Source organism: Branchiostoma floridae, chromosome 3 (genome assembly GCF_000003815.2).
Source record: "Branchiostoma floridae strain S238N-H82 chromosome 3, Bfl_VNyyK, whole genome shotgun sequence".
NCBI classification, from domain to species: domain Eukaryota; kingdom Metazoa; phylum Chordata; class Leptocardii; order Amphioxiformes; family Branchiostomatidae; genus Branchiostoma; species Branchiostoma floridae.
Window position 1 is genome coordinate 29,663,462 of NC_049981.1, and position 22,950 is coordinate 29,686,411.

The window sequence follows — 22,950 nt, forward strand, 5'->3', positions numbered from 1 at the left end:
TAAGAAAAAGTGTATATAGCACCATTTCTCCCCGTTCCAAGCGATCATTGACCTAGTCATCCGGAACTCGTGACTTGTAAAAATGACGTCGAGTCGTAAGTTCTTTAGTAGTAGTAGAATGGAGTTTGTTTGAAACATCTGCCCATACCATCCATGGCTTTAAAAACAGCATAGCACTATTTCTCTCCGTTCCAAGCGATTAATGACCTACATGTAGTTATCTAGAACTCGTGACTTGTAGAAAAATGACGTCTAATTGTAAGTGCTTTATCAGTAGTAGAATCAAGCTTGCTTGTGACTTCTGCTCATGGTATAAGAAACGATATAGCACCATTTCTCTCCAAGCGATCATTGACCTAGTCATCTAGAACTCGTGACTTGTAGAAAAATGACGTCTAGTTGTAAGTTCTTTAGTAGTAGTAGAATGGAGTGATCTATCATCGGGGCACTACAACCACATTATAAATCACGGAGTCTTTTCCTCTAAAGCCGACGTCCATTAATGTCCGGAAGACTTAAGCCCCGAATGATGGATCAGCGGAGGCTGTCAAACGCCTCCATCCCAGATGGAATGTTACTTAACCTTGCGCGCTTCTGTGAAAACTTAAATCTGTAGGTCTAGATCTGATGCTTGGCAGACACACTGTGTGTGAGAAGAAGTATTGGTAGTCTCTACCAGTTCTGGCCAAGTTAGAAATAAAAGTAGGAGTTAATTGGCCTAGGAGTGAACTGCCCGGCCGGCGGATAGACTGCAAAGGACTGAGTGAGCATGAAAACGCATTGCAACTTATTTGTCCCTATTTGGCCAAATTATTCTCTTTATTTTTAAAAATCCAGCTAACACGTCTGCCTAGAGACTAAAGTATGGACACCTTCGCAAGTCTGAAAGCTTAGCCTGGTATACTGGTAGCCATGCCATCGTGAGTTCCCTGGTGTCTCTACTACTAGTGATGCCTGCCCGGCGCTTCTTGGTCCAGAGGCAGGCCCACAACTTACTGGTGGAAGGCAGGGATGCTTGGAAAATTCGAGTGCAGTGACACTAATACTTACAGATATGTAACATACACTCACAAGTCCTCAATCATTTACGATCAGTATGTATTTCCGTTCGGCGGCGAGTGGAAAGGTCTCTTCATAAGACGTCCCTGTCACGAAACCACCATTTACTCCACAGCGGCGACTTAAGCCACTAATAGGGTATCGGTGTAAAGGGTTTACCGTTTCCGCCGTGTCTGTTTTGCGGTATTCTGTATCACGCGATTTCTTCAGTACTTTGTATAATAGGATCTACACTCGTCTGTTGTAGGATCTGTTGATGTAGTACAATGCTGAACTTTCTTCCAGCACCAAAGGTATGCACGACGAGTCTGCGAGCTCTAAATGACGGGAAGGGGGAACTCTCGCAGATTCGTCGTCCGATCGAATCGCGCATAATGTGAGGGGGGTATTAGGATCAGTAATGGCCAATCACTTCAGAACGTTAAGCTCGCGAGAGTTTCCAGGTTTTCAATGCGGTGATTGGGACTGTGGACGGACAAGAAACGCTATGAAGAGCAAAGACTTTGGAAGTAAAAGCAACCGAAACACAGACTGAGCCTTGACGCTTATATTGCGGAAAGGCAATTGCCGAGATCTAGAGACCTAAATCACTACATAGCTGTAGGTCTCATAAAGATCAAAACAACGCCAATTTGTCAGTGCAAAACTGGACCATGGTAAACATCCTGTAGGTTATGAACTGTAGGGGAACAGCGGAAAGATGGAATGGACACACTTTCGGTCAGGAACTGTATTTTCAGTTTAAACGTGTTTTCATTTAAACATGTACGTCTTTGAATCCCCCCCAAATAACTGGCCTTTAACAGAGTTCTAAGATTTTCATGACAGCTGACAGCTTGGTATGGAACTTCCCTGACTGTCCTTGATGTACTGTCGTTAAACTATCCCATAGGCATAAAAGATAAGCGTGAAAACCGCCAACTGCAAAGTTTACAAAATTCTAAAATAAAAACTTTGTCCGATATTGACAGCAAAAAAACAAACACATTGTAATCGGAAGAATCTGATCTGTTCTTTGACAGCAATTTCAGTGACTTTTATCCTACCCAAACATTTGGTGTGACATGCCTACTATCAGAGGGCAAATGTGGTAGAAGAAAAGCAAATATGAGTTCCCCCGTTCGTGTACTAATCTACTAAGGCTCTCAGTGCATGATTGGCTATGATGTCCTGTGACAACCTTTACACTTAATCTGCAGTGATGAAAAACGGCTCCCTAATAACCTATTTGTAGGCATGACAGAGACAAACGACCATGTAGTGTAGTTTGGGAACCTGACAAGTGGTGACGTGCGGTACAGTTACGCTATCTAGCGGCCATTCGTATCAGCACACATGATGGCTACTTTACACGTATGGTACTACAGATCTAGGGCACTAATAGTCTCCACCAGACTGACTACGCTGGTTATTATAGGGAGAATAATTTGCCAGGGAAGTTTTGCTACCAGAGCTGGGTTGGCCGACCTCCGTAGGGATACATGAACATACTGAGTCCCCTGGCCAATTTTCCGACTTTTTTTGCCAAATTCTACGATCCCCGCACCCCCGTAGGAAGGCCTGGTGGAGGCTAAAAAGTGGTGGCTAGCAGTACAGTTACGCCATCTAGTGGTCATTCCTATCAGCAGACGTCATCTCCTTTACACTTACTCTAGTACAGATCTAGAGCACTTTTGTGAAAGCTTTTACATGTCTCGCCCAACGCCATAGCTTCGTCTAATACCTGTTGACGAAATAAAGAAATACTAAATTTTTAGTATTGTTGACTTTTTAATGTTGATTTATTGCATTACAGATTTTAATTTTTCCTTGTCGATCCGTACCATTTCAATCGCAATAATTGTCATGGTTTTAACTCATAGTAAAGCCCATGAAATGTTATGCTTTTAACTTGTCTGTTAAGTCTGTGAAACAATTCAGCCTCGGCTGCTATTTCTGGACGTCTTGTACTCTTTACCCAATAAACAATAAAACCCCCCAAAAAGGCCCTGAATTTTTTCACTTATGACATCTTTTAATTCTTGCATGGTTATTTACATAATGATGTACAGATCAGCTTATATCAACAATATCCAAAGGCTGTTTGTATTTATATTGCCAAACGTTATTGTCAGGTGCAGAGTATCATTTACAATAGCGAAAAAAGTAAGAATATTCTTGTAATACTGGACGCCTACCAAAAAGCAAAACAAACAATTTTACTTACTAATGCACACTTTTTCCGTCACTACACAATAAATTTCCCTTCAATAAAGGAATACATGATCATAGACATTACAATACCTTATTGACCATTCAATATTGATATTACCGTGGACACAATATTCTTTAGTAAAATGATAACAGGACAACCATTATTCCTGTGAACAATAGGCTTGAATATCTAGCCAACATTTGTATCCTTTTTCCACTGATTCTAATGAAATTGACCTCTACTGATATGCCAGTAATACCACAATATAAGACAGAGATGGTATGTTACAATTAGGGCAAAAAGGGTCCTGTATTGTAGCCTTCTAGAGGCCATAAAGGCAGTGGGTTGCCATAGATACGGTCTTACATTCACAAAACATTTGGTCGAATGACATGCAATATTGCACAACTACTAATAAACTATGTTGAGTCAATCTCTAACTTGGAATGCTTTCTCTTAAAACTGTACCTATAACTGGAAGCCAAGACAACAATAGAGACATTTTTTTACACGTCAACATCATAACATAACAATTGCAAGATATGATATTGAGTGATAAGTTTACTCTTTAAAGATTGAAATGTAGTATAAGCCATTATACACAGCCTCTCCAGCTAAAAAAAAGAGATTGGTTTCCATGCATATTCCAAAAAACTTTCTTGGAATGCTATCCAGGAAAAAACTAAAGCGTTCCACAGTGAGTAACAAAATGACACATCTACATTGTACATAAAAAAACAACAACTTTTGTACACCGAAAAGAAAAGCACACATGTCCTGAGGTTCTGTGAGGAAGCATGGACCTTGGATTACTTCATACACAAATGTACATGTTACTCTTTATCCTTCGTTCATCCAAATGCTAATATTCTTTAAAGTACTTATTTACAACAAAGGCTGACTGTTGAGTGTTGTGAGAGACCACGGAAACTATCAAGTATTGAAAGTTTAGCGAAACATGCTCAAGTTATCAGTGTACTTGTTTCCATTGTTAGCACAAGCAAATGCTCTACACTAAAAAAAAACAAAGAGAACATAAGTTTTAATAACACATTGCGCTTAAAAGGCAAGATTCAATGATACATCTGCAATTGCTTTGTAAAGAAAACCCTCAGTAAAAGTACAAAGTACAACAAGTTTAGAGGCTTGGCCAGGGCTGTCTCCAGCTTTTTTTTTTTTCATCCCCCTCATTGTTTGGTAGCCCATTTTGTAAATTTTTATTGTTAAATCTTTCATTTTAAGCCAGCTAAAATACATTTTCAACAGTTTTAAGTCATGAAGTTCAGATTTTTGGACAGATGAGGTGATTTTTTGTCCGACGTCCCAACAAGCAAATTTCCGTCCCAAGACGGAGGGACAAATCCTTGACACAACCCTGGGCTTAGCTAGACTGTGTTCCACAACCTCCCTTTGACAAAACCCTTCCTTTAAGAGTAAGGCGCCGGTTGGGCAGGCTACAAGGACAGGGTTTTGTATTTTCACTTCCATTGATGGAGTTCTTGTGACAGGCTCTATTTTTCTGTGTTGACCAATGCTTGACACCATGACTGTGAAAAGTAGCAAGTATATCAAAATCTCACTCAATGGAAAAAATCTAACGTGCCTGATCGGGCAAGTGAGGTCAGAAATGCACTTGCCCGATCTGCACTTTCACTTGCCCACGACAATACGGCTACTGGTCTTGTCCAACCCTGAAAGAGCACTGCACTTACATGTATAGTCAGGCTAGAAGCATAGCCCAAGCAAGGGTATTCAAATGATAAACATTTCAACAAACTAAACAAAGCTATACATGTAGGTCGACTTACCCACACGTGTCATAGAAACGCATAGGGAAATAATGTGCGCAAATTCTTATTCACCTAAGATGCCTGTATGTGTGTGCCCTTGTTGTTACTTAACTCGACCATAGAATAAAGAGCACTAAAGATAGTTGTTATCCAATGAATTGGCAACATGCATATGTATTTGTTTGTTATTGGAATACTTCTAGTTCACAAGAAATGAGATCACAATTGTTACAACTCTAACCGAAAATCAACATAATCAATAAACATAACGTTAGTGTACAACAATGTATGTACACTATATACATGGGCATCTACATGTACAAGTACCTACAAATGGCAAGTATTAGGAACCCATGCCCGTTCCGAATCTTTGTATCCTGGGTGGAAGGGGCCCTCTCTTGGACACGTCGAAAGGTTTGCACTGTGGTGTTGTGGGGAGCTTTCTCTGTTTTCTCGGTGCAGAAAACGCACTCTGATTCCCGCTCCCCAAAGTCACCACCCTTACTGGCGGTGGCCCATCTTCCGCGGCGTAGGCCGCCATGTTTTCGTAAACGTGAGGGCCGACCGCCAGATCGTCGGGACCGTACTCTTTGGTCTCAAACGGAGCAGACCCGAAAAGGTCCCCCTGCGCTGGGGTATCCCCAGCCTGAACGTTTGCGATCACCGTATCAAACGGTACGAAACCGAAATTATCCTCGCGTCCAGCCGGTCCCGCTGCTCCACGCAAGTTGGAGAAATCGTCCTCGAAAGCGAGCTTGGTTGGCGCATCAGACGGCGAGACTTTCGCTGTGAGACGGTTACCCAGTGGTCTCGACCGCCTGTCCAGCGGGTTAAAAGGTTTTGCTCCAAACATGTCAAGGCTGCTGTCGCTGCCCTTTCTGCGATCGCCCGGGCTGGATTTAGCGCTGCTCCCTGTGCTGCTGTCTCGGCTTCTCCTCCCGCCTGAGGACCCGCGCCGCGTCTTCGGAGAAACCTTCAGGTGGCTTCTTCTGGACTTGGGACTGTTTTTCCTGATTCCTCCAGCGGTGCTCACCACGTGAAGGTTTCGCCCGCTCCCCGAGGAATCCCTACGCTGCCGACGCATCTTTCCCGGCGAGGCGCCGGCGCCTTTCTTCCTCGTGAGCTCGTACTTTGCCGTGACGGCCGAGAACGGTTCTGCACCGAAGACATCGGAAGAGGCCACAGCCCCAGCCACAGGCGCGGCGGCCTCTGCAGTTGGAGGCGACCCGGGCGGCGTGAGAATCTTTCGATCCCCGAACGGAGCGTTTCCGAAAATGTCCAGCTGCTCGCGTTGGTGGATGGTTTGAATCCTCGGCTTCTCGCTCTCTTTCGGAAAAAATGGCGCCTTGCTGAAGACGTCGGAACTGTTGGAGCCAACGGAAAGATTCCTTCCCCCCTCGATGTCTACCAGCTGGGCTTCCGCTACAAGATCAATCTCGTCCTTGTCGGATTGCGGGGATGTCGGGGGAGTCAGAGTGCCACTCATGATTGAGTCCTCCACTTCCTGTGCAGTTGGCGGAACCCTGAAGATTAGCTCGCTAAACTCGTCGTGTTCCTGGTCCCCGTACATTTTGTAGCCGCTCGCCTCCCCTCCGAAGCGAGCCCCTTCGATCATGTCCTCGTCGTCTGACGACGTCAGAGATTGCCTTCCGCTAGATCCGTCCTCGGAACCTGAAATTTGCAAAGAAGATACTCTTGCAATGTTGTAAGCAATTAAAAAATTGCATTTGAAAAAGAACACTCAAAATCAGCATTCCACTGAGTGACTTAGCCTTACAACTCTGGAAAAAGAACTGTAGTTTCTAAGAAAGATGAGACAAAGGTTGGAACAGGGCTGTCTCAAAGCTACATTGTATGAATTTTTTGGGGTCCTACTCATTGTTTGGAAGCCCATGTTGTTAGAAATTCAATGGTAAATTTTGTTGTCAAATATGTCTTTTTTATGTGTATTTTTTTCATCAATTTGTTGTAACGATGTTTGGATCTTTTTTTTTTCTTTTCTTGTAGGCAAAGTTCTGTCCTGGGACTGAAAGATGGGTCCTGGAAACAGCCCTGGTTTGGAAAGAGAAGAAACTACCTTGTTTTTCATGCAGATGAAAACAAGATAAGCACCCGCTCACCTTCGTGGCTTAGACAAAACTCAGTGGAATGCTGACAAAAGGCCCTGGACAGACTAACAACATCACCTGGTTGCCACGGTAGCACTCGGAAATTTGAGGGAAAAGGTGGACAGGGATATTCTGTGGTTTATTTTACTTGACTGTTGTAAATGTTTTCAGCAGATTTTAGTCCAAGAGTAGCCAAAAGCAATGACTTTTTCCGTTTATAATACGTGGAGGATTTTTACTGACCACAACATAAGTGATAAAGTTTAAGGATTACCCAAAGGAGCCTAAAGAATATCCCTGCCATCTAACATTGTGTACATGAGTCTTGTTGCTGCATACCTACAACATGATCGAAATAAACTGACTGCACACATAGTATGTGTGCTTGGTTCTTTTAAAATCATCTTCACGTGTACATGTACAATATTCCTCAGAATTACGAACTGTTGTGTTGTGTGTCACTAAATCATACTCTCCAAGCAGTTTCAACTCCAGCTGTTTTTTAATGCATTTTCAGACATTTTTGTCCCATTTGTTTTCTATTTTGTCCCATTTGATTTATGTCCACTATATCAAGTGCCAGCAGACATTAAAAAAAAAAAATACACAAATTTAAATTAAAACTTGACAAAACGGCCTAAAAATGTGTCAAAAACAGCGGGAGCCAAACCTGTGCTTGGCGAGAAGTAAAAACAGCATGAAGATGCCTGGATTGCACACTAGAGGCAACTATTACCCAGCAGTTTCACCAGCAGGAGTTAAGAACTGAAGACTTTTGTATGCTCCTTCCTTACCCCATAGAGAATGATAAAGGCCATGTTGATTTGATTATTATGGTTGCCATTTGCGTGCATCTGTTTCCCAAAATATAGTTTTCAGCCATACTGTAAATTGTACAAAATGAGCATATACATGTGTATATGCTTGTATATGCCGTAATTTGCAAAAGATATCAGAGAACAAGTTGCTTACGTCGTAGAAAACCAAAGTCCATTCCAAAATCAAAGAAGATGTGAAAGAACAAAATGAGAATCTATAATAATTGTTCTGTATACTGTACCATTATACTACTTGTGATTAGTCATTAATTTGTTCAACCTGACCACTTTCACATAGTTTCCATAATGAACTTCAGAAGTCAACTTTTTTTTGGGGGGGGGGCAACATTTTTTTACACAAACTCACATCAGTTTGGGGGTTTTATCCATATATTCAAATCACCATGGCCTAAAATGGGGCACAGATTGAGGACTCACAGAAATATAGTTTATGTACAGTTGCGTCTGACTAATGCTTCATTGCCTGCTGATCGAATCCTGCTGGGGTATGGTTACAGGTCCTTTCTGGGTTACAGTTCCTTAGTGGCAATTCAAACAAATCGTCAAAACAAAACAAACTAGAAAGGCAACATTTTTGAAAAAATGCAGGATGTGGGCGAAGGGAAAAGAAAGGAAAAATCGCAAGAAAAGAAACCACTAGAATGACAACATTTTCGCGAAAATGCAGCAAGTCTTTCCCGTGGCCTTTTTTGAAGTTTAAGTCAAACTATCTTACACACAATAGTAATTGCCATTAGGTGCCCCGTATTCTCGGTTCACCCCTATTCTCGGCCTTTACCTGACGTCACGGGTTGTGCTGTGTAGCAATTATAAAGCTGAAATTCATGATCAGGTTCAGGTCCGGTACCGTACCGTAGCCTCCATTCCAAATTTGACTTAACGCCGCAGGCGACAGACATCGACGATACAGTATTTGGCTGCCGGTATTGTCCGAGGCGTTGACGAGCCCCCACACATGGACCGTCCGACCGTTTAAACGCCGTCTTTTGAGGGCAATTAAAAAATAAATAAAAAGGCGTGTAAACTGAACGATGCTCTGTTTGCAAGATAAAATTGTTGTAAATATCAAAAAAGAAAAAAAAAAGGACAACTAAAAGAAAGTTGTTCCCGCCCGGAATCGAACCAGGGTTGACCTAGCGAAAAAAAGCGCAAGTGTAGCTGGCGCTTTAGCCATTCGGCCAAGCTTGCCGTAACGTTATTGCCGGCATTTTAACAGGTACATGTATACAAATGCAATGCGTAGCTTGAACACGTCCGTTCACTGTTTAATTTGCAAGATTCCAAGGTCCCATTTTCTGAAGATAATGTTTTTCTGTGCAAATTTATCAATCTTGTTCATTCCGTGGCGGACAACTTCTTCCTTGAGCGCCTGTTTGGTCGAATGCATGGCCGATTTACTGCCGCGTCTCAGCTGCTCTTATAAAACTGGATGCCGAATGACATTTTGTGTTCTCTGCGTTGATAGGTCCAGCTCTGACGTACACCCGAGACAGTCTGAATTTAGGCCAATCAAAAAGCTGGGAACGCGGAGTATTTGCTAACAGCTTCCATTTTTCTGAGTTTTGATTGGCTATTATCAAAATGGATGCCGATTGTGTCCTGCGCGTTGATAGGTTCACCTCTGACGTACAACCGAGAAAGTGCGACTTTAGGCCAATCAAAAAGCTTGAAACATGGAGTATATGGAGGCTTCCATTTGTTTCTGATTTCCGGTGAAATACTTGTAAGAAAACTATATGTGTGGCTTCGCCCACATAATAATACAATAAGCCATGTTGTTTTAATCATTTGGATGCTATACTCTGGGAACCCCAAAACTGATGTACGGTTGCAAATAAATGAAGTTTGGGCAACAAAAAAAGTTGCATTCAGTATGAAAAGTTACAAAATACCCAACACACCAAAAAATAGATCATTTACATCTTCATCCTTTGACCTTGACCTTGTCATTCTATAAGTATATTTTACCGATATTGTTTTACAATCTACTGCATATATTTGCTCAATTTGCAGCTGCTTAGTATGATTTTACAGCATGATAGAAAACTTTTATTTTGGACGTCATCCATGTAATCAAATCAACATGGCCTTATTAATGAGACTCTATACTACATGTGTGTATCAAGTGACAGTTGAAGGGAAACATACTACCAATTTGTCTTGAGAATAACAAAATAAAATAAAAACATACAAGAAGCAAACATGTATATATATATTAAGACAGCATATATCATACAGGGTAGATATTCTGAAGACATGTAGAAAGGGAAGAACCGTATGTACATGTACATGTACAAAATGAAATGAAAGTACAAACAGGATAGACAAAGAAAAAAGCTGTTGAACAGATTATACTAATCATGATAATACAAAAAAATCAACCATCAGAATGCAAGAAACAGTCAGGCTTTCTTAAAGTCATAATGGATGTCATACAAACTGAGGACTTTTACTATTCTTGTCTAGAATAATTATTGCAACATTTTCATGATATACATTTGTACTACATACCAAATAATACTACATATGTTGCAAAACTTTTTGACTAACTTCAACTTGTAGACAATCTTGATATGGTATATTTTCTACGAATGAGCTGACAATGGCATTCGCTTTTTTCAGTGATCTACTGGAAGACAGAAATACAACTACATTTGTGCCAAACTTGTATGTGATGTGAGTGCTGAATGTTGGATAAAAAAGCTGCAACTACAAAATAAAAGCATGGCAACATTCTCAATATTGCACAGCATACATAGAGCTACCTAATAGGTATAAGCCATGTATAAGCCAGCCAGGGTATATGCAGACGATGGTTCACATTTCTGCAGAGTAGTAACACAGTAACTTTTTTTGACGAGTTTAGAATGAAACATACACATCTACTCTGTGGAGTGTTAATTGGCATTTTGCATAAAGCTTCTTTTAATGAAATAATTCAAATATCATATGAAGACTTCCCTGGAGATATACTGGCATCCCTGACTGGCTTGAAAATCTACAGGAAGAGATAGACAGTTGACTGAGATGAACATAAGGCAAAGAAGAACAGTATATGTACAGATAGAGGTATGGAGAATAGGGATGGGTACCGGTATGGCATGCCTGTACAAACCGTTTTTCTTGTTGGACCGGTCCAGAAAAACTAGACCTGAAAAAATCAGTGGTCAGGACCGGATTTTGGACCAATTAGAAAATTGAACAGATTGTACTGGCAGGCATTCAAGCATTTTGTACTCAGTTACTGATTCATAACAAGAGCGAAGTAGAGGAGAGTTGATAGTCATTTTTATCAAGTTTCTAGAGTCAAACTTGGCAAGTTAACAGGAGCAGTTACAGTTGTTTGCATAAAGATAGGATTTTAAAATGCCAGTGGAAGTCACCAAACAGATTCTTTTGTTAGTAGCAAAATGGACCATTGTTTTGTGTATTGCCCAGTCACAAGTTTTCACAGACAAATGGGTCCAGGCTCAGGTCCAGACCTGGACCTGATTCTCTGGACCTGGACCATACCTGTACGGTACCTTTATTTTCTGTACCGGTACCCTTCCCTAATAAAGAAATCAAACTAAAGGAAACAAACCTTTAAGAACATCTTAAAGACTTAAGATGGGATAAATAGATTGTCTTGCATTTGTAGGAAAAAAGCCATCAAATTTTTGACAGAACAAAGAGAAAGAGTAGTGTCAAGTATTTTCTTGTGTATCAGCAACACCAACCACAACTGTCTACATGTGTACATGTACATGTATGTACAAAGTCATGTAGTACACATGAGTGAAAAAATCTCAAGCAAATGACACCCCAAAAAAAGATTTTTGATAATGAGGAGGAAATTTCTATTCTGAAATTAAGGAGGCTATATTTTACAAATCTTGGAGTGTCCAAAATTAACATTTCCAACTTTGGACAAAACAGCTAAATTTGCAGAATGAGTTTCCAGTTACTCTCTGCCCCCATCAGAAACCTGCCAACTCTGTAGTCTTTTTTAATTGACTGCTAGCAAGGGACATAAAATTTCCACTGTAACAGCTGAGTGACGAAAATCTATAGTAAAGAGGACCCCCAACTTAATAAACCTATCTTTTTAAAGGACTGTAAACAGAAATGTCCATAAGATCATTTCAAGACATTCAGTAAAAAGAACATTACAGTAAATGTCACTGTCCGTCCAGGCACACAAGAACAAAGACACTGCGGTGTAAACCAAAATGGAGAGAAGTCCCAAACCTGTGAGCAGTGGTTCTAACTTTGGAGAAAACAGATAAATTTGCTAGAAGAAGTCCACATTAAGATAACTTCAAGGCATTCAGTCAAAAGAAAGGACTACAGTACGTCACCGTCCGTCCAGGCACACAAGAACAAAGACACTGCGGCGTAAACCAAAATGGAGAGAAGTCCCAAACCTGTGAGCAGTGGTGCCACACCGAGCACATTTTCCCGTCCGTCCATACTCGCGCTGCTGGCGTCGCTTCCCTCCGAGTGTGAGGACCGATGTCTCCGGTACGCCGCCTTGCTCAGGTTCTGGAAACCGTCCCCTCCCGTGGCCTCCAGTCCCGCTGCTTCGTCTTGCGACAGGACGAACGGTCTGGCGCCGAACGGGTCGCGAGACGCGCCTGGTTCGGGCGCGAACGGCGTGCAACCGAACTCATCCGTAGCCGGGTGGATTACCTGCTCAAATGGGGTAGCTCCAAACACATCTGTAGAGAGAAAAGATAAAACGGAACGTATTATTAGGAGGCAACTTTAAGTTGAAATGTAACAGAAAATTTAAGGGAGACATCAATGTACATATGAGGAAAAATATGAAGTATGTTTCATGACTATGTGAGAAATATTTGGACGAAATCATGTAGTTAAAAGATAGCAACCGAATACTAGTCTGTGAATGTTAAGTATGCTGTAAAGGAAACAATCACAAAATAATCACAAAAGTTATAATAAAAACACAACATGTATACAATGTAACACCAAAATAAATATCACACAGAATAGTTGACATTTCTGAGTGACACACAACTATTCACAAAGAAATACCTGACCATAAACCTTAACACGAAGAACAGTGACACCACTAGTCAATAATGATGGACAAGGGCAGTCTGGTTCAAAATAAGCAACAAAGAGCACTGCACTTAAACCAAGAAACAACTGGACAACTAAATACAGAGGAATAACAACTTACAGAACTTTTATGAAAAGTTCATAACATGAAAAAGAGAAATGAAAAGAAATATACAGAGCAGCAGAAAGGACACATCAAAGGTACCTTAACACTGGCAAGAACTTACATGATGAAGGAACATCATGACATGAACTGAAACAACTTTGATCATGCGTAAGATAGAATTTTCAGTTTCTTTCCTCAAACATGTCATTTTATTCTGGTGGTACAATGTGGAGAGTAAAAGCTACCGTCTGATTACAATTCTGATTACAATTGTAGAGAAAATGTGACAGTGTGTTCATTCTTTGTCTCCTGGGTCATACCAAAAATACTATAAATAAGACCACGAGACAACAATCGTTCCAACATTCTGCAATTACTTGACGTTTTAAACACTTCCTTCTTGTTTCTTCATTTATTCATAAGGCTAGGTGATGATACTGCTGTAAAAAGTACAAAATATGCCATGCAGTGGTTTAAAAGGTCTCCATTTCCCATCCGATTGTGATAACAATGCACAAGGTAGTGACTTGAGATACCCCAGAACCTGGACATACTTGCATGAGAACAAGGCTGTTGCATCCAATCCTCCTAAAACTCTTCCCACCGGTGGAAAGCCAGTATGAGAGGCAACAGAGGGGAAAGCAGGTGTTAAAGTTAAACAAACATGCTCTTCAGTAACCAACACTTTTTGGGGATCATGACACATTAACCAAGTGACGGAGCTTCAATTTGTGGCTGTGAACTTACCAGTTGACCAGGGAAAGATTGGAACTATCACATTACACACATAACCAGTCATTTACAAAATGCCAAATGAATCCAGAATCTTATTGGGTGTTGCAGCCCTGTTGTGATTGGTGAAGTGTTTCTGTTTTGTGATTGGTCAATTCTACACTATCATCTGCATTCAAATCATTTGATTTGCTGAAACAGCCTCTACTGTGATTGGCGACGTGCTTCTGTTTCTTGATTGGTCGATTCTACACAATCCATACTTTTCATTGGTATCAGTATATTTTATGCTTAACACTTTGAGTATCTGATTGGCTGAAGCAGCCCCTGCTGTGATTGGTGCAGTGCTTCTGTTTTGTGATTGGTCAATTCTACACAATCCATCCTTTTCATTGTTGTCACTATATGCTAAACACTTTGAACACCTGATTTGCTGACGCAACCCCTGCTGTGATTGGTGCAGTGCTTCTGTTTTGTGATTGGTCGATTCTATACAATCCATAGCAATCCAATCATCTGATTGGCTGAAGCTGCCTCTGCTGCGATAGGTAAAGTGATTCTGTTCTGTGATTGATCGATTCTACACAATCCAAGGAATTGCATCATCTGATTGGCTGAAGTATCCTCTGCTCCGATTGGTGAAGTGATTCTGTTTTGTGATTGGTTGGTTCTACACCATCCATGCTTTTGATTAGTGTAATAACATGATTATAACATGGCCTGCTAAATGCTGTTAAAGAGGAACAAAACAAAAAGCGAGATGATGTAAAATGCAACGCAACCAGATGCTAAAGTAGAATTATAGTAGAAGGCAAAAGCTGAGCAATGCATTGTGAAATCGAAGACAGAAGTTAGGTGAAATGCTTCATGACACAAACATCAAAACAAGCCTGTGAACTATATTCAGGAGGAAATCTACACTTTATCTATCCTTTATACCAACATTCCTTTTCTCTTAACAAATGTTAGTTAGAAGACGTCAAGGAATGTTAAACCATGGAGCTTTCATGATGAAAACTCCTTGGCAATGCAATGTACATCTAGGTAATAAGACACATAAAGTATCAGTTACTCGAACAACTTCCAAATCTTATCCAGTTGCTTGAGTAACTGAAACCTTTCTTAGAAGAGCATCACACCTTTGGAGGTAAACATTTTTACAGTGCTTAAGTTTAATGGTTGACGTGTTGTTGTTTTTCTCATGTACTTTACAGCTATGTACATGTACAGTGCAATGCAACTCAGATACAAACGTTTATGTGACAAGAATTGCTTTGTAGACCATCAGCATACAGGCAACTTGGTCAATTTTGTACCAATCTAACTATAAAAAAATTGTGACGTCATATTTGTATGAAAAATCAGTATCTCGGCCCGGTTCAATATGCAACATGATTTGAAGTTAAACATCATTTAATTTCTTAAACTTGTACAGTATTTGAAAATGTCAAATGTTTGGGATATCTCCTACTTTTTGGGAAATATTTTCCAAAATGGTCTTGAAATGAAATATTCCAGGACCTAAAGAATGAACAAACACTGGAAAGATCTGGATTGCAGTGTTTTTAAAAAGCACACTTTCTTAGTCTACCAATGTTTTGTTACATATCCATCATTGTACTTCTCTGCCCACTTATAAGGGAACCAACAAAGTTTGCCTTTTTTTTCCCAGAAACATTCGTCCAGGAACTGTTAATTTTGCGACAAATAAGCAAAACAAGGCCTGGATGTCATGGTTTCTGTGTTGTTACACAGGGTACAAAATTGTCCAAGAGCACTGATCTTATTAAAAACATATCAATATACACAATGGTCACATATTACATAGATAGCTTGCTGCTTGCTGTATTGAATAAGTGCCACAGTTTTTGACTCTGTCATTGGATAAAGATGGGTGAACTGTTACATCATCCTTTTTTGCCATCTTTGAATATTACTGTTGACCAATCACAGACCTTTCTGTACCTCTGCCATCGTGTGATTGGTCCATTCAAAGTTATCACCCCAACATTGGCCAGTCACCAACCAATCACAGAGTCAAATCTCATGGTGACTCTTTTGCATATGCAAATCATGAACGAAAAGCACAATACCCACTAAAAGAAGGACAGCAAAACTACATCCAATTTACTTAGTTTAGAATACCAGTCCTCTTCTTTTTTTTTTTTACAAAATAATCACTTATTTCTAAATACATTGTTGCTTCAATATGGTAGGATAATAGATTGTTAGTACATTGTCAAGTTCATAACCTAATCTTTAATTTCTACATGTACATAATCAACAGCTCCTGCTAACAACTCTTCAGAAAATAAGTTGATTATTAAAGCTTACATTTCTGAAGCTACTGAACTTTTCTCACTCTATGCCTATCTACAAGTAACAGTTCCTAGCTATCATACATACTGATGTACAACCACTCGTCACCGATCACATCCACAACCATTCTACTTTACAAGGTACACATCTAAATATACATACAGCATATAGGACCAAGCAAATCCTGAAAACCATCCTTAAGTTGAAAAAAAAAAAAATTTTCAAAGTAGCTCATCTGAGGTCTCAGAAATTGAATTACAAACTTTAAGTCAAATTGAATTCTTCATTGATTCTAGACGACTGAAGTCTTTATAAGTTTCAAATATAAGCTCAAATTTTGTGAATTCTCAGTTTCAAGTCTGAACACAATCACATTGTACATGTATGTGCATTTTACTATATTTCAATTTTGTACACATTTAACCTTTCATCCAGCCAGGATATTCTCTTGTGTGTATGATCACTCAACTACATGCTCACATATGATCCACTGCTCACAGAATCACGTGTTCTATCTGCATGACGTGACATCACAGAAGCAGTGGATTGTTCATTCATTGACAAAGACTGGAGTTGACTGGAGTTGATTGTTCAATTTTGTTTTGGAAATCACAGTTTGATTCAGTGCGTGCCCACTTCCCTTACAATTCCAAAAATGAGCAAAGCATCAAGAAAAAGAGCAGCACTGCTTTTGCATATGTTATGAACATGTGCATAACTATTGCTGGGTTGCTGCCAAATGAAACAGTGAATGAGACAAAAAGCTGGAAAGGCTAAAACTACACCAACTATTATTGAGAGTTAGAATTCTGGCCTGAATGGCATTACATATACAGTACATGTACATGTACCAAAGCTCTCTAAACATGGGAGAGTTAGGAGGACTGGACATCACAAGTGATCGAGACTCACATAGCTTGATTTACCGTACGGTTGTCACAACATAGAATTTCTGATGCAAAATTTTGCTGTGACAAAAGACATTATTTTGCACCTGTTGACTGTCATTAACAAAATCAACAGTAACTGTTGTAAAAACAGAAATCTGAGTAGGGTAAAATCGAAATTTTCATGCAAGAATGTTCATGCCAGTGTTATCTCTTCCAAACAACCTTGATACAAAACGACAAACTTTTGCAACATCATAACTTTGCAAATATTGTTATCCAAAGAACAAGAAAAAGACAGCAACAACAAAAGAGAAGGCAAGAAGAAGACAGCCATGCATTAATATGGAAAGACCATGCAGTAGCATACAAAAGATATTATTATCAATAATAATTTTCCAAGGACAGATAATATCTAAATATTTAGAAATGTAGAAAAAAAACATTTTGTTAGTGGTAAAAGGTTCTAGAATGATAAAAAATGGCTAAAATGAGGACAACACAGTGACTGTATGTCAACAATCCATTTACATGGAGGACTGAGGACTGCTTTAACATTGCTTGAGTCAGTCATATTCTGTTTTGTCAGAATTCACACTTAAAATAAACTGCCTGTGAAGTAGCCAATGATGTTACGAGAAGTTATTCTTACAAACAAATGTATGTTAACATTCTGTTTTACAATTTTCATACAGGGACACAGTTATGTATTGCATTCATTTTCTTCTCTTGCTGTCAACATATACTACCATATCTTTCTGTATTCTCAATATACAGTACAGTAGCTGCAGTATCATAATCATTAAAAGGGTTGTCAAAGGGCATTTGGGGGCAAGGAACCGAATGTACGAAGTTGCAATGAATTTGTAGAACTCACATATTGCACTTGCATCAGGCGCTTTAAGTACAAGAAGTCATTGACATCTTAGCCTACTAATACGATTAGGCTATGACTCTAGAAAGTTTGCCGAAAAGATAGGCAGATACCAAGTTCGCATGTATCCAAAGCTTCACTCATTAGTTAAAGTGGGATCATAACATACCAACAGCAGTTAGCAAGAGTAGATGTTAACAAATAGTACAATAGAGGTAAGAAACAGAGATTTATCAGATTCATCAATACATGTACAGGGGGTTCCCCAAGGGTGCATACACGGTCCCCTACTGACAGTTCCTTAGACATAAAAGTCAAAGAGGTTCCTTGGTTGTGACATCATTTTTAACCTTTGCTTAATAAGTGGAAGCTTCTTATCTATTTGACAGATGTGAACAGCAGAATTACAACTGAACTACGGAATGTAGATCATTATCTTATTATATTCATGACGGTATTAGCATGGGAGCTCGTCTGTATCAGGCTCAGGGGTTAATTGAGTAAATAGCTAAACTGCACGCCAACACAACAAAGAAGTCACTCCTTACTGTCTACAAGGCAATGCATTTAGTGATCATTCAAACAAGACGAAGCCTAAAGAAAAATTGTTGTTTTCAGTTACACCAGGCTGATCCTAGCAAAAACATGCTGACTGTATAAAGTTTTGGTGGGTCAACAGCTGGAAAGGGACATTGAATTTTCTATCTAATATCCGAGTGATGAAATTCAAAACAGACCTGCATTTCACACACTGAACATTGTACTTCTTTGTTCAATTTCAATATACTTGTACATCAGATTCTGTACAATAACAATATGGTGTTAAAAATCCATGTACATTGTACCAGTGCATTTCAATCTCACATTGACTAACCGTCAGTATTCTTTGTTGGATCACTTCTGTCGTAATCTAACACAGAGAATCCCTACCTATGGACTACCTAATTTTTTCAGGACCATCATTGTAAACACAGCTTCTATTTTCCTACGCCTGAACGTTGCATGCACAGACAGTTCGACATTTCCAAAGACTTGATTGTTGTGTTGGAGTGCAGTTTAACTGTTTATTATGATGACAGCATTGTCAACAGTATGATTATGAAAGCCGTTGTTCGCGCTGCTCAGATATCAATCAGCTTACCTTCCGCGGGCTGATTGACGGGGGGTTGGGGGGCTTGCCGTTTCTTTTTCTCGCCGCTGTCGCTGGAGTGTCGCGAACGGCCACCTACGAACGACAACAACAACCTGTTGACAAAACTGCCAGTATCATGTAAATGGCTACGTGGAATCATTGTTCATTAACATTAGTTACTGTCAAGCAATCGCTGGTTTAAAAGATGAGCTTACTAAAATGAGAAAAATTGAAGATTACAGGCATTTGTGTGATTACTTAGTGTTTCTATTCTATCCATTCTCATTCTGCAAAAAGAGATTGTGTAAAATTCACCACTAGATTATCGTCAGCACATGATTTGACAATAGTATGATGGAGACAAGAAAGGCACAGAAAAAAGATGCAGTTTCAAAATTCCAAGGGAAAGCTGAAAGGATGCATGTAAAGTGTAGTCATTATACATGTACCTCGAAACACATTTATACAAGACAGACGATTATAAGAAAAGACAGAAACGGTAACTCAAGCAGCTGCTTCGCAATCCTTGATGCTATCCCAATGGAATAGAAATGTACCAAGAAACAGAGAAGGAAAGAATTATTCCTTAAAGATTATTCCTTAAGATATGCTGGAAGTGAGTTAAGGTTAGGACAATATAAGGCATCATGAGCATGATTTATGATTATGAATATGCAATGGAGACATATTATGAAGTTGTGAGGTGAATGAGATCTTGTCTGGTGCCCTAGGAACCACTCACACCATGATTTGGTTAGGAATGCGGAATTATCAAGAGAGTTAGCAGTCGGTTTGATGGTTAGTAAATAAGTGACAAGAAATAGGCTGTGTGTAACAGGAAATCTTTACCTGCAAAGAACAGAATGATTAGATGCGACAGTAAGGTGGAAAAAAGGAACATCCGTCAAGACCATGGCAGGCTCCAGGACCTGTCCCTCCATCCAGGGACGTAAATTTTCTTCTTGGGACGGACAAAAATTTCCCTCGCAAAAACATGGGCTTCATGGCATGAAATTGCTGAAAAGGCATTTTCTTTAGCTTAAAAATATGACAGATTTGACAAGGAAAATCAACAACTACCAAACAATGAGTGGGACAGAAAAAAATCTTAAGCTAGAGACAGCCTTGGTCAGGATGTAAAGCTCATTGTACAGTTCCAAGTTGGCAGAAAGGATGGTGCCCTGCGAGTCACAACAATCACAGAAGAAAGAAAAAAGCCATCCGTAAATAGTTTCATCGGGTTGGCACATTACTGAGTTAAGACACTCTTCCTACACATCTAACGCTTTATTTCCACCAACGTTTCGATGACCGTCAGTCACCTTCATCAGGGCAATTCTGACATGTGCCCGTGCCATCGCATTGCCCTGAAGAAGGTGACAGACGGTCACCGAAACGTCGGTGGAAATAAAGCTGTGGTTGAGTAAAAAGGAGTGTCTTAATTCAAGAACATTAAGGTTGTAATGATGGGGCTGTATACTCTTTTATATTATTTCATATTTCCTTATGTACATATGCGGATGGAGTAGGTCATATGTCTATTGTACATTCCAACGCTACCACTATGTGCATGTCTGTTATGTTGTGAATCAATAAAGGAAAGGAAGGAAGAAAGCAGCCAGTTAGGAGAAAATGGTTTCTTCTCGCTCGCACAATCCGTACACCCGGTTATACCTGCTGCAGTAACATCAGGAGCGAGGAAGGGGTTGGTCGAAGACGGGTCCTGGAACTCTTGTGGGCTGCTTGGACTGCTGCTGCTCCCTCTTGAACTTGTGCTGCCATTGGCTGACAAGTCTAACATAGAGTGAGAGAACCATGCAAGATGGAAACAACACTCAACACGATTGACAACACAAGAAATTAGACTAATCTAAATTTTAGAATGAAGAACTCCAATCTTTGTCAACACATGAGCAATCAAGGATATTATAATATAGAAGGTCACATTAACATATTTTCCCTTCATTGTGTTTTACATGGCTGACAAGTCTAACAGAGAGAGCCATGCAAGACGGAAACAACACTCAACACAAGAAGGCATCTGTGATAGTTCATCTATGTTGGTATTAGTCATTCTGAAACCAAGTTGAACTGCGATTGACAACACAAGAAATTAGTACATTTTTGTATATATAAGACTGGCCAACATTTAGATTGACCAACTCCGATCTTTGTCAGCAAATGAGCAATCAAGGATATAATAATATAGAAATGCCATCGAAGCAATCCACTGTTTCTGAGATGTCATGTTATGCAGATAGCGTCATTGCTAGTCATTGTCAAGTAACAAACTTCTTACAAAGTCTAAATTACAACATGTAAGAAAAGAACGATCAGGGATGATCCAAAGGTGGGAAAATACTTTAAAGCTGATACCTTGTGAAGAAAGGAGAAATAGTGACTCAATGATTACATGAAAGAAAAGGTGTGCATGAATACATATACGTGTGGATAAAGATAACTTTTGGTCAAGAAATGTTACTTTTCACCCATCTTGTGGTAGAAGATTTTTCCTGAAAATGAACAACCATTGTTGACACCACTATAGTACGGACAAGGGGAGAAAGAGAGAATCAGATGTGGGAAGAAAGAAACCTGTGCTTAGTAAGAACTTATGTTTAAGGCCACACCAATTTATATCATTTACTTTTAGTCCTTGGGGCATCTTAAGGTTAACATTTAGATTTTTAAAAAAGGTAACCGTTCTCATAGCCTTTTAAGGCCATAGGGCAGTGGGTTGTTGTCCACTGTGTCTAGGGCACGGTATTGGGAAGGGTAGCCCATCCCTCTCCTTCAACTGTTTACCTCAACTCAATCAAAGTCAAGTACCCATTTATTTTACACATGCTATGGGTGAAGTAGTAAGGAAAGTCTTGTGAAGTGCCTTTCCCAAAGATATCCCACGTCTAGCCAGGGATGCCAGGAATCAAAACCACAAAGGCTTGACCACTCGGCCATTTGAAGCCACTGCTTTGTTATCAATGACATGATGAAATTCCAGTTTAGCATTAAACCTGAGAACCAACGATTTAAATTGGTGTGGCCTATAAAGTCTCCAGTGCTTCGTTCACCCATCCAGCCTCCACACATGTATGTGCCAACTCTTCAGTACTCCAATCACAAATACCTGCATCTGGCTGGTCGGGCATGAGGAAAGGGTTTGTCGTGGGGTCCAGAATTAGCATATCGGCCGTACTTGTGCCCTCCGGACTAGCCGCCTGGCTACAGTTCATTTCTGAATCATCACAGTCCTCTGAGGAACGACCAACATGCAGTCTTATTTAACAGAAAGTTTTTGAATGACGGCCGGGAGACAAGCATTCAAAGCTGACTTTTTCTGTAACATCACCTAGTACAAAGAGTTGGAATCTTAGCAACCATATTGTATTGAAAGGCAATATTGTACAGTAATTGCTGGTGAACATAAAATTAGTATAGACAAGACAGACTATGTGTCTCTAGGATCCGTCCCTCTGCCATGGCATGGCACTTTGTTTTCTGGGAGGAAAAAAATTTTGTAACCCTTCCACCTTAAGAATCTGAACTTCATACATTCATGAAACTGACAAAACTGTACCTTTCTAACTAAGCTTAAAATGACATATTCAACAACAAAAATTTACAACGTAGGCTCCCAAACAAAGAATAGGACAGAAAATAATTTTAGGCTGGAGACAGCCTTAAAAAAATACCTTGTCTGCTGAAGGTTCAAAGAAGGCATATGACATAATATAATATACCACTATTTCAAAAGTAAAGACCTTGCTAAGGAAGAAATTTAGATGGCCCTCTTGCCCAGCAAGTCGAACTCCTGTAGTAACTTGTCCTCTGACTCTGGGGTGCTAC

The 22,950-nt window shown here is 39.9% G+C and overlaps 1 protein-coding gene across 10 annotated transcripts in view; it reads right to left on the bottom strand.

Moving 5' to 3' along the window:
- Nucleotides 1-3,052: 3,052 nt before the first annotated feature.
- Nucleotides 3,053-22,950, bottom strand: part of LOC118410835 (BMP-2-inducible protein kinase-like) — a 38,400-nt gene continuing 18,502 nt past the window's right edge. For 7 of the 10 annotated variants that reach the window (XM_035812674.1, XM_035812673.1, XM_035812672.1 and 4 more), the window contains 4 exons: nt 22,232-22,357; nt 19,114-19,197; nt 12,397-12,690; nt 3,053-6,714 (listed from right to left, as the gene is read on the bottom strand). In XM_035812674.1, coding sequence (XP_035668567.1) covers nt 5,387-6,714; nt 12,397-12,690; nt 19,114-19,197; nt 22,232-22,357 — 1,832 coding nt within the window. In that variant the 3' untranslated portion in view covers nt 3,053-5,386. Of the gene's footprint in view, nt 6,715-10,522; nt 10,989-12,396; nt 12,691-19,113; nt 19,198-22,231; nt 22,358-22,950 lie in introns of those variants that run through there. The other 3 variants (XR_004830610.1, XM_035812680.1, XM_035812676.1) reach the window with 3 other exon arrangements.